We start from the raw sequence: 14,679 nt of genomic DNA, 5'->3' as shown, positions 1-14,679 counted from the left end.
ACACTGCAGTGAGGTCGCTATATTACACAACACTCGCACTCTGGTGCAACTGGTGCCAGCGTGGACCACCCTGGGGTCTTGGGCTGGTGGCAGCCCTGGGAGGGCTCCGCGAGTTGGCCTGGGGCAGGGATGCGGGGTGCAGGGCACGGTCACACCGCGGTGGAGCCCCTTCGCCCCCTTCCCCGGGTTTAGCACCCACCTCTTCACAGCGAGGTCTTGAGGGCACAGCGACGGGCTTTGGGCTGCTCTTTGTGGAGGGAGGGGTCCTCCAGCCTGGGGAGGGACAGCAGCCCCTTTCTCTATCCCGTGGGGCAGTCTCACTGGGAAGAAGGACTCAAACAAGGCACAGGCTGGTGGAGATGGAGAGACCAAGGGCCGTGGCACAGGGGGAGGGACATCTTTGACTTGGGGGTTTGCATGTGCCCAGTGGAGGGGACTGGCCCCCAGGGAGGGAGAGGGCTCTTGGCCTGTCGATTCCAGGTTTAAATCTAGCCAAAGACTAAGAGTAACGGCTTGAAATTCCGGAAAACCTGCTCTGTTACCTGAAGGCAGGACAGGCACAGCTTGACGCAGGGATTGGAAGGCAGAGCCAGCAGCAGGGAAGGTGGCCCTGCCCTCAGCCCAGACTCAGGGGAGGAATGGTGGCCCTGGAAGGATGGGGGGGCAGGAGGAGAAGCAGCTTCCCACTCCCACCCCGGGGCGGGAAGGGCCAGCAGTCGGGGACAGAACTGGGGGCACCGGTCTGGGACTGCTAACTACCCAGACGTTCTGGCCCCTCCTACCTCAGTGAACCCCTCTCAGCATGCGGGAGTGAGGCCCAGGAATCCAGCAACGGCTGGCTGTCCCAAGAACAGCAGCTGCGGCTAGAGGCAAAAATAGAACACGGAACGGCCTGGCTGCCAGCGAGATCGGGCTTGCTTCCGAAAAGACAAGAGAGGAAAAAGAAGAAGAAGAGAAAATTCGCTGAACCAAGCAACTGAGGAACCACCTTTTCCCTGCACATCTTCAGAGGAGAAGCCCAGCCTCCTGCAGGGCCTGGGTCCTTGACGACGGGGCTCAGGTGGGGCTGCAGGTGGAGAGGGCCAGCTGGTACCCCCCGGGGCTGTTCAGAGGCTGTGTTGGCACCTCTTACTCTCTTTGGCCACCGGCACTCTGGGGCCCCTCCCTGACCTGTACAGACTCTGTCTGCACTTAGCCCTGGAGGTGAGAAGGGAAACGGCAGGCAGTGGGATGGAGCTGCAGGTGAAGGGGGGGATGCCCAGCCCAGACGACCCTGCACCATCTCAGGGGACACAGGTTATTCTGGATCCAAGCAAAGGCTTGGTTCTTGGGAAAGAAAAGCAGCTCAGGGTAGCTGCTGGCCAACTTGAAGCAGGTGGGGGAATCCCTACCTCTGGTCCCATGAGGAAAGATCTGGAGGCTCCCCTGGGAACAGCTCGAAGTCACACCCTCCCTGTGTGAGGGACAGGGGCGTCCTCATTCTTTCCCTCCCAGCACCCACCCCAGGGCCTCGGGTCTATGGCTTTAAGAAGAGTAGTCACAGATGTCAAAGGCCACCAGCCATCCAGAGGCTGCTCATTTCTGGTCAGCAGGGCCAACAGGAACTGGCCATTACTACCTAGCTTCTCTCTCTGACCCACTCTGGGTCTTGCTGAGTCTAGATAATCCTGGGCTGGCCCAGCTCTCCCCTCCTTTCTGTGGCCTGCCAGGGTCAGGAAGCGCTGATGTTGCTAAGTCACGTTCTCCACACCTCACTCCAACCCCTACCCCTCTGTGGCCAGGGGAAGATAGCTCAGGTTACGACCAGGTCAGATTCCAAAGCTTCTGGTCACCAATGCTTGTGTTCTATTCCCAAGGCATCCCAATGTGCTGGGGGCCAGGGGGGCAGGGGGGCTGTGCAAAGAGGGGGAGCGAGAAAAGAAGTTGTGGGAAGAGAGGTGGAAGGGAGCTTCCATCCTGGGGAGGCCACTGGCCTTCATGGTGGTCACCACCCTCGCTGGGAGAGGGTAACTCTAAGTATTTTGAACAAAGGCCAAGGTTTAGGGAGCCCTTAACCAAATGACGTAGATCCGGGGACTCATCTCTTGGCAAAGCTAGAGGTCTGGCAGGCTGCAGGGGTGCTAAGCACTGGAACGTGGGAAAGGCGGGGAGAGGCCGTGTAGCAGCCCCTCCCCTCCCCTCCCCTCGAGGTCTGTGCTTCTCTCAGAGGCCTGAGCAGGGCAGATGGGGAGGGGAGCCCCCACTGACGGGCTCAGCACCCCTGCCTCCCAATGCCAGGTCCCCGGCTCCGTCCCAGGAGGCCCCTCAGATCTCGGTGGCGATAATGTCCTCGTAAGGGATGTCAGCTCCTTCGAGGTCAATCTCAAAGGGCTCCCCTGCACCATCCCCGCGGGCCAGCTGCTGCAGTGTCTTTTCCAGGCGCTGGTTCCGCTGGTACATGGCCAGGTAGCTCTGCTGCAGCTGCTTCTGGTACTGGATCACCTTCTCCTTCTCCTCCTTCCATACCAGCCGCTCATGCTGGAAGCCCGAGGACATCTGGTCGTGGCCCTGCCGCTCCTCCCTGAGCTCGGCCCGCAGCCGTTCCAGCTCCCGCTGCAGAGCAGGCACGTCCTCGGGGACGGCGGAGGCAGGCCCCAGGGCGGCCGTGTCCCGGCCCCGCGGCAGGGCGGCCTGGGCCTGCAGCTCCAGCAGCTCCTGTTCCAGCAGGTTCACCTTCTCCCGCAGGAGCTCCGCCTCGTTCTTCTTGCGCTGCAGCTCGTTCTCGCAGACCTCCAGCTCCAGGCCCTTGGTGCGCAGCGCGCTCTCCAGGTCCTGCGTCTTCAGCTCCAGGCCCTCCAGCCTGCCCCGCGTATCCTTCAGCTGTGCCTTCAGGTTGAGGATCTCGCTCGCCTTAGCGTTGATCTCCGTCTGGGACTCCTTCAGCTGCTGCTTCAGGAGAGAGATCTCGCCAGACTTCTGGCACACCTGCCGCGGGGCGGGGACAAGAGAGAGAGAGAGCCAAGGGGTGAGAGGCGGCACCTGGGTGTGGTGTCCTTACTTGTAAACTGACGATTAGTAATAGTACCTATTTCATAGGGTTGTTGTAAAGATGAAATGAAAGAACCTAGGGCCTGGCATTAATAACCACTCTATGAATTATTATTATAAATATGTTTGCAATATATTTCTGTGTTATTGTGAATGTCTAATTTATTTAATTTAATTTATTGTTTTACTCTACAGCCTGATTGGATAACCTGGGAATGAGGGCACAGCAATGTCCAGCTTGGTTCCGGATTAGACAAACAAGGATGGATGCGTTGTGATGCCAGCACTGGCTTATGTCTCTGACATGCTCTGAAGTGTCCCAGGTCCTGGCTGAGATACCATGGCTGGGGTAGGGTCTGCTGTACCAACACTGATGGGAAAGAGGAGAGGGAGTGGTTCCATGGCTAAGGTCCTGTCCTCTTCGGGAAACCCGGCAAACAGAAAGTGACTCTCCCTTCCCACCTGTCTGGTGCCTCCATCCATCACTTCCACAGAAAGGATCCTTTCCCTCTACCCCTGATAACACCTGTTGCTCTAATTCCCAGGATGAGTACAGGCAGCTCAGTGCAAACAGATGGCTGTGTGGCCGAGGGTGTGTCACCTCGACCCGGGGGGGTGATGCTGGTCTAACCAGACCCAAGGAGCCCTCAGCCCCTTCCCAGGGCAGGATTTCTTTGGGGTGAATGCTGTGCACACCCCCTCCCGGTCCCCTGCACCACCTCTCAGGAGAGAAAAGCGAGCAGGATGAGGGGGTTAGGCTGTTCTCCAGCGAGGCCAGGCCCAGGCGCTTCACCTCCAGGTGTGCCTGAGTGGGTGCAGGTGTATGTGAGCCCCTTTCTTCCTGTTCTGCGTTTCCATCTCAGCCCACCAAATAGAAGCCCCACTCGCACTTCTGTGAGGACTTCTGTCCCTGAGACCTGCACAGCTGCGGCCGCTCCTACCAATGGGTGGAGTCCCTTCCCTCAAAAGTCGCAGATGATACTATGCTCTCTCGTGGCTCTGGGGCCAGCATGAATTCAGGATGGTCTGTGGTCCTCCTGAGCCTCTGTGAGCAGATGCAGTGAGTTGGCCCTCAGACAGCCCAGCCGGGACTCGGCTCTCTTGCTCCAGCTTCTCAGCCGACGACTCGGTTAGTAAATTCAATTCTGGCCACGAGGCACCGGGGTGGGGAGAGGAGGAAGCCCAAACTAAGAGTACCCCCAACTTGGTTTACCATGGAGCCCCTTATTTGGGTCATGAAACCGGTACTTCAGCCCAGTTTTCCTGGGCAGTTGTGTTCTCCCCCATTGCCTAGAGCCTGGAGGAGACCTGGAGAAGGCTGGTGGGGGGCAGGCGCTGGCACCGAACCCCTGCCCGTTCCCCCGCCCACGCCCGCATCCTCACCTCCCACTGGGTCTCCTCCAGCGCGGGGACGAAGCTGGTCTTCTCCTTCTCATAGGACCTGAGCTTGGTCTCCAGCAGGTCCTGCTCCTTCATGAGGCTCTCGAGCTCCTGCCGCAGCTGCCGCTTCTCCTGCTGGAGTTGGAGCACCTGCAGGTGCAGCACCTGCTGGGCGCGCTGGCTCTTCTGTGCCGCGGACTTCAGCTTGCCCTTGGGCTCCAGCCCCTCCGGCTCGTCCTTGCAGCGCCGCGGTCGCTCCTCGTAGGCCTGGCTGGCAGCCAGCTCCTTCTCCTCAAAGCTGCGGTGCAGCCTCTGGAGCTCACCCTCCCTCTCCAGCAGTTTCTGCTCCAGCTCCTGGATGGTGCACTGGTCCGTGGAGATGGGGGAGCGGATGGAGCCCTTGTCCGCCTTGCTCGGGTGGGCCAGCTTGCTGCCCCCGTCGGAGAAAGACAGGGCCTTCAGGCTCGTCATGTTGCTGTCCTGGAGGATGTTGCCCTGAGTGATGTTGTGGGCCGAGCCCCCAAATCGGCTGGCGGGCCCCACCGGCGTCACCAGCGGGTCCAGCTGGTAGCTGCTGGTGGTGCTGTGAGTAGGCAGGCTGGACATGGAGTTCCGGCCGGAGTCAGACAGCGCCCCGGAGCACAGGCCGGGCTTCAGCTCCTGCTCCTTGGGCTTGTCTGGAGGCGCGGGGTGCAGCTGGTGGCTGGCGCTCTCGGGGGACGAGTGGAGGATGGCGCCCGACCGTGGCAGCACCGGCTTGAAGGCCGTGGGTCTCACAGCACCCTTCTCCAAGTCCTGGGGAGGAAAACAGGCATACGGAGCCCGTGTCGTCCCCCGATGCACCCCCAGCCAGGTATGCGTGCCGGCCACGTGGCCCCTTCCTGGTCGGGAGCCATAGGTGACCTCACCTGTCGCTCTGAAGGAGCCAAAGGTGGTGAGTCTCTCCCAAGAGGGAGAAATTCCTCTGTGCCTGGGGACGTCCTTAAGGATCATGAGGCAGTCTGTATTGTGAACTACAAACCTGTCACCATTTTGACCCACCTTCCACCCCAAGGTACCAAACGACTCTTAGATTCACTGGCTGAGACCCCCGTGCCAGGGCTCTGGGGCGCTGTGTGGTGCAGCTAAGGACACTGGACGTGTGTCCTTGAAGAAGTCCATCCCTGCTTCACCTCCACTGCCCCTTGCAGTCAGCCAGGAGCTGGAACACTGGCCGTGGCCTGCCCCGGAGGTTGGGGGAATCGCTTGAAATAATAATCCTTCCCCTAAAGCCGTCCTTTTCATTGTTAGAGGACTTCACAGTTTACAGGCTCTTTACTTTGAAAAGCTTAAAGCTCTATGCAAACATATGGGGCCATTTCCTAGCACATCAACACCACAGATTCATCTTCCCAGGTGAGGCCAGGGCACTGAATAGGAACAATGTTTTCAGTGTCCACTGGCGGGACCCGTGAGAGCTTGAGCCAGCATGAGGGCTGGACTTCTGAGTACGTGGGACTCTTTGCCCTCATCCCTGCTAGACTGATGATGAGAACAAACTCCCAGGCCTTAACCAGTCAAAGATGCTTTGGGGCCAGCCTGAGCAGGAGCTGCTGTCCCACCAGAGCAGAAAAGGAGGGGAAAGCCCACCTCCATGAATCCTCTAAGGAGAGAAGCTGCCAGCTCTCTCCAAGTGCCCTCTCTACCTGTTCTTCCAAACGGTAAGCGAGCCCCCCCTCTTTCCCACGCGCTTGAAAACGTTGCTGTCCGTCCTACCGTGGCAATCCTGAGTTACAGCCCAGCAGAGCTCAGGAAGGCTTTCACTTCCCCTTTGCTCTCTCCTGAAAGCTCACCCAGGACTTCTGCATCGGGGGACTGACCAACGTGCCCATCCCTTTGTCCAGGCTTGCTCTCTGCTGGGGCTCAGCACTCCCGCCCTCTCTGCATCACTCAGCCTCTCGGAGATGTAAGCGTTTAGACCTCCACCGTCACCCCTCCCGGCCCCAGGCCTCTCTCCTGCCTTTCCAACCCAGCCACCCACACCAGAGACCCCGCTTACCATTTCTAGCTGGTTGGAGAAGGGCATGAGCTTGGGTGGGGTGGACGGGCCGAAGTCCACCCCGGCCTGGCCCCCTAGGTCCCCACTGGACAGTGCAGTGTAATCGGGGCGGTGGGAGCCCCGGGCCTTCTGGCTGACCTTGATATAGAAGAAGTCTTCACTCTTGCCCATTTTGGAGCTCGACTTGCCATGACCCGAGTCCTGGGAGAAGCCAAATCTCAGCAGCCCGTCTGAATACCGATTGAGTTTCTTGAGGTGCGAGGACTTGCGCAGCTTGTACTGGGAGGCCCGGCAGTGCTTGCTGTGGAAGCCGTGGCCGGAAATGAGGCTGCTGACGCTGCCCATGGTGACGCGGGGCCGGGGACAGGCAGGGCAGAGCGGGGCACCTGGCGTGGCTGTGGCAGTCCTGGCTCCGCGAAGAGGCTGCGGTCATAGCAGAAGCCTCACAGAGCCCGGGAGAGCCGAGACCTGGAAGGAGAGACAAGCAGGAATCAGACTGGGACGGGGCCGGTCACTGTACGGTCCCCGCCGGTGACTTAACAGAGGAGGCATTCTGACCGTGAGATCTGGGCGACAGAGAAATGCATGTTTCTCCTAACAGAAGTTCAGCCCTGCCTCTGTTATTGGGCTCTCCTCTCATTCTTCTTTGTCCTCTACTTCAGCAAACATCCGCTGGGAGCTTACATCGGGATGGCCCCTGGTCTCAGCACGGGGATGCGGGGGTGACTAGAACAGGCACAGTCCCCGCACTCATGGGGCTTGTGTGTGGCATAGTGTGGACTGGCCACAAACAGATCAATGTGTCCGACCTCAAGCGATCTAGGTGCTACGGGGAAAATAAAGCAGAGTGAATGGGATGGCATTCTGGGAGGTGGTTATTTTATGCAGAGAGTACGAGGGAGGCCTCTCTGTTGAGTGTCATTTGGAGAGACCTCAAGAAAACGAGGGAGCAAGGCACATGGAGATCTGGGGGGAGAAGGAAGCAGCTCAGGGGCAGCCCCAAGGGCAAAGCCCTGAGCTCCTGTGTGGAGTATGCTGGGCATTTGTGAGACCAGCAAGGAGACCAGTCTGGCTGGAGGGTAGTTAGCAAGGGGGGCACAGGGGATGCAGACGTCAGAGAGTTAGCAGGTGCCAGGCGACAGAGAACCTGGCTGGCCATAAGGGCTTTGGCTTTTAGCCTGATGAGATGAGGAGCCCCCAGATGGCTTTAAGCAGCTGACAACCTGACCTGACTTAGGCTGTGGAGGGACACCCTGGCTGCTGAGTGGAGAAGGGGCCATGGAAGGGCCTGGGTGGAAAGTGGCGGGCCAGTTCGGGCAGATGAGGGACTCACATGGCTGGACCAAGGGCGGTAGTTATGGATTCAACTTTAGATGTAATTTTAAGGTTGAGCTGATAGGATTAGTTAAAAGATTGGCTGCAGGGAGTGAAAGAGTGGAGTCTAGGATGACTCCAATAATTTTGTCTAAGCAACTAGAAAAAGTAAAAGTTGCCATTTATTGAGATGCAAAAGACCACAAAAGGAGCCAGTCTGGGATGAAGTCAGGGTGGAAAATAGGAGTTTGGTTTAAGACATTAAGTTTGCAAAGCCTATTAGACATCCAAGGAGTGATGTGGAGTAGGGAGTAGGATGGCTGTGGAGCGGGGGAAGCTGCAGATTTCCATGTACAAGGTGTTTGTGCAGAGAAGCCAGGTTTGAGACTAGATGAAAAAGCAAAGGCAGGAAGACAAGAGAAATGTGAGGACTGGTTCACGGAGGCCAGGAAGGTGAGGGGGAATGAGGAAGAGACACTGAGAAGGCTGTGACAGAGATGCAGGAGACCCACGAAAGGCAAGGATGAGGAGGATGGTGTCAAGTGCTGCTGAAGTAAGATGGTGACTGAGAATCGATCAGTGGATTTGGCCATGTGGAGGCACAGTGACCTTGACAAGAGCAGTTTTGGTGGAGTGGCGGGAAGAAAGGCCTAGACTGGAGAGCGTCAGGAGAAAAAGAGGGGAGAAATAATTGTACCCTTGGACACTGAGAAGTACGTGATAGACTTGGCTTGCATTCCCGGTTACGCTCCCTGCCAGCTATGACTCAGGAGGTAAACACTTGCACATCTTTAACCTTCAGTTTCACAGACACTTAAAAAAATTCTTTTAAAGTAATAGGGCTGCATCTTATAATCAATGCTGAAAACAGTAACAACGACCTTGCCAGTCACCAGACGGAGGAATGCACTGGAAGGCAATGCTGGCACTCTCGCAGACACAGGCAAATCGCTGAGCGCAGGTCACATGATTTTCAGAGCTCGGAAAGGCTGTGTGGTTGTCACGCATTGGGAAGGGGTATTTCTCAGTCAGTCAAAAGACAGATGATCCAATTAAACGGGGGGACTACCAGTTTAATAAAATAGGAAATGCAGAAGGAACCCTGCATTCTTTATTATGCTCTAAATTACCCTGACAATCCGAAAGGGGCGAGAGACAGCCCAGGTGGGCGATGAGGGTGTATGGGCACAGCTGAGGGAGCCAGAAGACTCTTCAGGCGCTGAAGGTGAAGGCTCAGATTCAAACGTGCATTGTCATCTTGAAGAATAAAGTGGTTATGTTATGAACAAATACATTCTATATTCCAGTCCTAAAAGGACAACATAACAAAACAGCATTGTGTAAGCGTAATGTATTTTTTCCTATGAAAAGCTTTTATTAAACTGATGGCCTCTTAGAATCAGGGAACCATGGTGATGCCTCATGGGGTCATTATGAGCAGTTTATTGGATCCCATCAGAAGCTAATAGGTCTGGTACATTTATTGAAAGCCTAGAACATAGCTGGTGCTTCATAAATGGGAGGTATTTTCACTGGTATCTATGATTTATATTACTATCATTGTTCTCTCCAGCATTCGTCATCCCTGTGTTGTCTTTAATGGCCATATCTCATTTTCCAGAACTAGTTCTCTTCCTTCCAAATGCAACTTTCCTGCATCTCATTGCCTGACAGCACAACTTAGGAGTATGAAGTTACTCTGCTGATTTAACAGCTGACAGTGACAAAATGTGTTTCTCATGCCCCAGGTCATCCATCTCTTGCTTAGCTGAGGCCTTCAGGTCCTATGAGGCAAATATTCTACTGCTGTCCATATGTAGGGAACCTATTTTTGGCCAAAGGACTCTCCTGCACTCTGCACATTCTACCAATTGGGCAACTGGTGACTTACTTTTTGCCCATCCAATTACACATTTGTGAGCATCTACATGGGTAGTGTTGTAGAGATAAGGCTACTGGCTATGGCATCAGACAGATTTGGAGTTGAAAATTAACCTCTCTGAGGTTTCTTTGCTTACAAAATGGAAATAATCATTATTTCACAGGATTAGTATGAGGATGAAGCAAACTCACAGACGTCAAGTGCAATGCTTGGCACATGGTAAGTGCTGTCCAGAGGTATGTGTGATCAATACAAGGACATGACTAGGGTGCCATCTAGAAGCATGTAACAGTTGGAGCAGAACTATAACACTGGGAAGACATGTAAAATGAATCTGTTTGCAGCTCATACAACTCAATAACAAAAAAACAACCCAGTTGAAAAATGCGCAGAAGACCTAAATAGACATTTCTCCAGAGAAGTCATACAGATGGCCAATAGGCACACGAAAAGATGCTCATCATCGCCAATTATCAGAGAAATGCAAATCAAAACTGCAATGAGGTACTGCCTCCCACCACTCAGAATGGCCATGATTAAAAAGTCTGCAAATAACAAATGCTGGAGAGGGTGTGGAGAAAAGGGAACCCTCTTGCACTGTTGGTGGGAATGTAAATTGGTGCAGCCACTATGGAGAACAGTATGGAGGTTTCTCAAAAATCTAAAAATAGAGTTGCCATATGATCCAGCAATCCCACTCCTGGGCATATATCCAGATAAAACTATAATTTGAAAAGATACATGCACCCCTATGTTCATAGCAGCACTACTTACAATAGCCAAGATTGACAGATGAATGGATAAAGAAGTTGTGGTGTGAGTGTGTAGTGTGTGTGTGTGTGTAGTGTGTGTATACACACACACTACACACACACACACAACACACACACACACACAATGGAATACTACTCAGCCATAAAAAAGAATGAAATAATGCCATTTACAGCAACATGGATGGACCTAGAGATTATCATACTAAGTGAAGTAAGCCTGACAGAGAAAGACAAATACCATATAAATACCACTTATATGTGGAATCTAAATAAAATATGACACAAATGAACATATCTACGAAACAGACTCACAGACACAGAGAACAGACTTGTGGTTGCCATTGTTGGGGGGGATGGGGGAGTGATGGATTGGAAGTTTGGGATTAGCAGATGCAAACTATTATATATATAGGATGGATAAACAAGGTCCTACTGTATAGCATAGGGAACTATATTCAATATCCTGTGATGAACCATAATGGAAAAAAAATGAAAAAGAATATGTATATGTATAACTGAATCACTTTGCTGTACAGTAGAAATTAACATAACATTGTAAGTCAACTCTACTTAAATAAAATTTTAAAAAAATAAAACATATCTGTTTGCAGCTCTCCTGCTGCACCGCCATCTCCTCTCACTTGGGCCTTGAGACAGCCTCCAAATTTGTCTTTTCCCCATCTGCTCATCCTAAGCACCTGGGGTGTCACAGTCCTCTCCCTGCTGAAAACCTTTCAAGGTTTCCTATTGTTCTTGGAGTGAAGCAGACCCTTCACAAGTCCCGCAGGCCCCGGCAGGCCCTGGTTTTGCCCCACCACTCCAACCTCCTCACTGCAGTTACAGCCACGCTCATTTCTTTCTGCTGGTGGAACACACCAAACCTTTTTCCAGAGAGGAGCTTTTGTGCTTGCTGTTGTCTCTGCCGACAGTTCTCTTCCCTTAGCTCTTCCTCTTCGCACAGATTTCCCTTTCTCACCCTTTAGTTTTCAACTCAAATATCACCTCTGCCAGGTGGTTTTCTCTGGTTACCCTTGGAAAAATCCATCTCCCTCATTCCTCTCTGTTAAGCCAACCTGTTTATTTCCTTCGTAACACTTGCTTTAACCTATAATGATCTTATTTTTAAATGTGTTTATGGTGTGTATCTCCACCAGAATGTCAGCTCTATGAGAGCACGGACTTTGTCTCTAGAGTCCTAGGGCAAAAATGAGGAAAATGAGGGGAAAACTCAGAGAGGTTAGATGACTTGACCCTTGTCATTCAGTTGGCCAGTGACCAAGGTGGGATTTGAACCCAGACCCAAATTCCATGATCTCCATGTGATAGCAGATTGCTAGGGACTGTATGTGAGGCTCAGAGATATTAGGGGTTCTGTCCTGGAAACCAGGCCAGTTTCAATGGTTGGCAGAGGAAAAGCCTAGAGGGGAAATCAAGCTGTGGCCTCCAGCCGTAGCTTCATTTCTCCTTTGGGCAGAGGACAAGGTCTTAGGTACAGGTGAGCTCCTTCGTTGACCTGAACGGCAGCCAGGATGATGTGCAAAGCACAAGTACTGTGCTGAGCCCTAGGGGACTGAGAGGAAGAAGACAACTTATGCTGGGGAGCAAAGGCGAGGAGTGGGTGAAGGATGCTGGCTGTGACCCTGAGTGCATTCCTGTCCCTTAGCCCGGGATGCCCCGCTCTCCACTGCCCAGGTCTTAACACACAGAGGCGCTTTGAAGTTTGAGATTATCCCCAGATACACTTGAAGCTAAACTAATTACCTTGAAGTGTCTAGACTTGTTTGGTTTTCAGCTTGGAGAGCGCATCACAGAAAACCTGGCTGTGATCCATCCTAGTTCCCAAACCCTGGGTCTTCCCACCCACCCCCACCGGACTTGCTGCCTCTGCCCTTAGACACAAGGGGAAGGGCACATTTTTATTCTTGGGAAAGAAATCCCCACTGGCCAGGAGGGCGTACCTGGGGTGAAAGTGAGCAATCACGCTGACCTTGGAGATTCAAGAAGGGGAAAGGAAGAGGCAAGAAGGACTGGAGAGGAAAAAGTAAAGGAGCCACAGCACCTCAAGGGGAGCACGTCTCAGTAACCTTCTGCCTGGCCTCTGACTGATGTTACAGAAGAAATCCAGCAAGAATTAGACTTTAGGTCTTAAGAGAAGAGAGGAAAGAGAAGAACAGCCAAAAACAGCTGGTGGAGGGACTTCCCTGGCAGTCCAGTGGTTAAGACCCCGCACTTCTAATGCAGGGGGCGTGGGTTCGATCTCTGGTCGGGGAACTAAGATCCCACATGCCTCACGGTGCGGCCAAAAAAAACCCCACCACCACCAACAAAAAAAAAAAAACCAGTTGGTGGAAAAGGACCCCTAGGCTACACGTCTCAGAATCTGGCCCCAAGGAAGTCAGAAGACTTGCCCCCAGAACCAGTGCCAGCCTCCCCCTTCCCCACATGACCTATCCCACTGAGTGGGGCTCCTGAACCAGTCCAGGCAAGGACCACGGAAGCCTGGGAAGCCCTCAGCTGTGAGCTGCTGCTATTCCCACGGCAGCTGCCCCCTCCCTCCCCATCCATCCTGCACTCTCCTTCCCAAAGGGAACCAGGGCTCACACCAGGGTGACACATTCCTCTGATGTCCCTTTCTGGAATACGGAGATTAGAGGCATGGAGTTGAAAAGGGATCTGTCTGGACTCAGGAAGGTGAGAAATACTACTACTCACTCTCCCATCACACGCCAGAGGGGAAGCAGCTATGGCCTTGCCCACATCAAACCCCAAACCCACACTTCCGGGCTGGGGAGAGTGGGGGGCCATAGCTGCCATCCTGCCCACCCTCCCCGTCTGGAAAGGTCATCCACAAGATCAGGATGCTAGCCTCTATGGGACTTCCCTGGCAGTCCAGTGGTTAAGACTCCACGCTTTCAGTGCAGGGGGCACGGGTTCGATCCCTGGCCAGGGAACTAAGATCCCACATGCTGCATGGTGAGGCCAAAAAAAAAAAAAAAGGATGCCTCCCGCTCCCTACCTTCTCTCCTTCCTTTATGCCCTCCCCACCACCACCCAGGCCAGGCTAGGGGGCAGCTCTACGCTCTGCCTGGTACTCACCTCCCAGGGGCCTCCACCCAGGGCACCCACTGGGCCTGGGCGGTGGTGCTGCCAGTGGAGCAGTGGGAGGCCTCGCTCGCACCCTGAGGGAGCCTCCTCTGGCACCCAGGGCGAGGGGGGCTGGTGCTGCCCACCCTAGAACACACAGCGAGGTGTGTCCCCTAAAAGTGCCGAGTAATGTCACCTGCAGGCTGAGCAGAGCTGATGAGGCTGCAGTGCCGGGGTTCATTTGGTCACTTATTCAACGAGTATTTCTTCAGCATCTGACAAGTACCAAGTACCCTGCAAAGTGCAGGTGGAGGGGCAAGGAAGGAAGGAGAGGAGTTAAGTGCATAGAAGAAAAAAAAGAAAAGCCAGACATTTTAAATATGCTTAAGTGTCTCTCACTACCTACTACACACCGTTGCTTTGTGGGTTTGTTTTGTGTGTTGTACAGTAGTTAAATCTCTGTGCAGAAAAATAAATGTCGTGAATTCTTATATTGGTATTCTTTATCGGCTAATGAATATCATGCATGTAATTTATTTAGAAATGCAGAACGTTCTATTAAATGTATATGCATGTTGTTAGGATTATACCAAGGTTTCTTTCTTTAGAAGCAGATTGTTTTGGCATAACTGTAATTTATGAATGAATGTTAAATAAAATACACAGATTTATTTTCTTCATTATAAAAAAAAAAAAAAAAGCCAGAAATAAAAGGGCCAGGTGTGTGTCTGTGTGTGTCTGTGTGTGTGTGTGTCTGTGTCCACTACTTCAGCTGCGGTGTCCAGGCAAGGCCTCTGAGAAGGCGGCTTTCAAGAAGAGCCAGCTGATGAAGGTTTTCGGTAGAATGGTCCCCTGAGGGAGAACCACAGGTGCAGAGGCCCTGAGGTAGGAATGGGCTTGGGCTCGGGGGTTTAGAGCAGGGGGTCTCCAGTGGGGTGATCTGGCGATATCTGGAGACAAGGCATTTTTGACTGTCATGATTGGGGGGGTGCCACCGGCATCTGGTAGCTGGAGCACAGGACAGCTCCCACGACAAAGAATTATCTGACCTGAACTGTCAACAGTGCCGAAGTTGAGAAACCTGGCTTTAGAGGAACAGAAAGAAAACATGAGTTTAGAGCCTCAGTTCTGCCACTGAGTGTGGCTTTGAGTAAGTGATTTAAGCTCTGTGCCTCTGTTTC

At 53.4% G+C, this 14,679-nt stretch overlaps 1 protein-coding gene across 1 annotated transcript in view; it reads right to left on the bottom strand.

The window, feature by feature from the left end:
• Positions 1–1,519: 1,519 nt before the first annotated feature.
• Positions 1,520–14,679, bottom strand: part of LZTS1 (leucine zipper tumor suppressor 1) — a 47,586-nt gene continuing 34,426 nt past the window's right edge. Inside the window, exons 2-4 of the mRNA XM_059926266.1 lie at positions 6,446–6,913; positions 4,411–5,202; positions 1,520–2,964 (exon numbers count right to left, since the gene is read on the bottom strand). Of these exons, the coding sequence (XP_059782249.1) occupies positions 2,305–2,964; positions 4,411–5,202; positions 6,446–6,790 (1,797 nt within the window). The 5' untranslated portion in view covers positions 6,791–6,913 and the 3' untranslated portion in view covers positions 1,520–2,304. The remainder of the gene's footprint in view (positions 2,965–4,410; positions 5,203–6,445; positions 6,914–14,679) is intronic.

This window comes from Balaenoptera ricei, chromosome 6 (assembly GCF_028023285.1).
Source record: "Balaenoptera ricei isolate mBalRic1 chromosome 6, mBalRic1.hap2, whole genome shotgun sequence".
Taxonomy (NCBI): Eukaryota; Metazoa; Chordata; class Mammalia; order Artiodactyla; family Balaenopteridae; genus Balaenoptera; species Balaenoptera ricei.
Note: the sequence above shows the minus strand (reverse complement) of the source record. Positions and strands in the feature narration are given on the sequence as shown.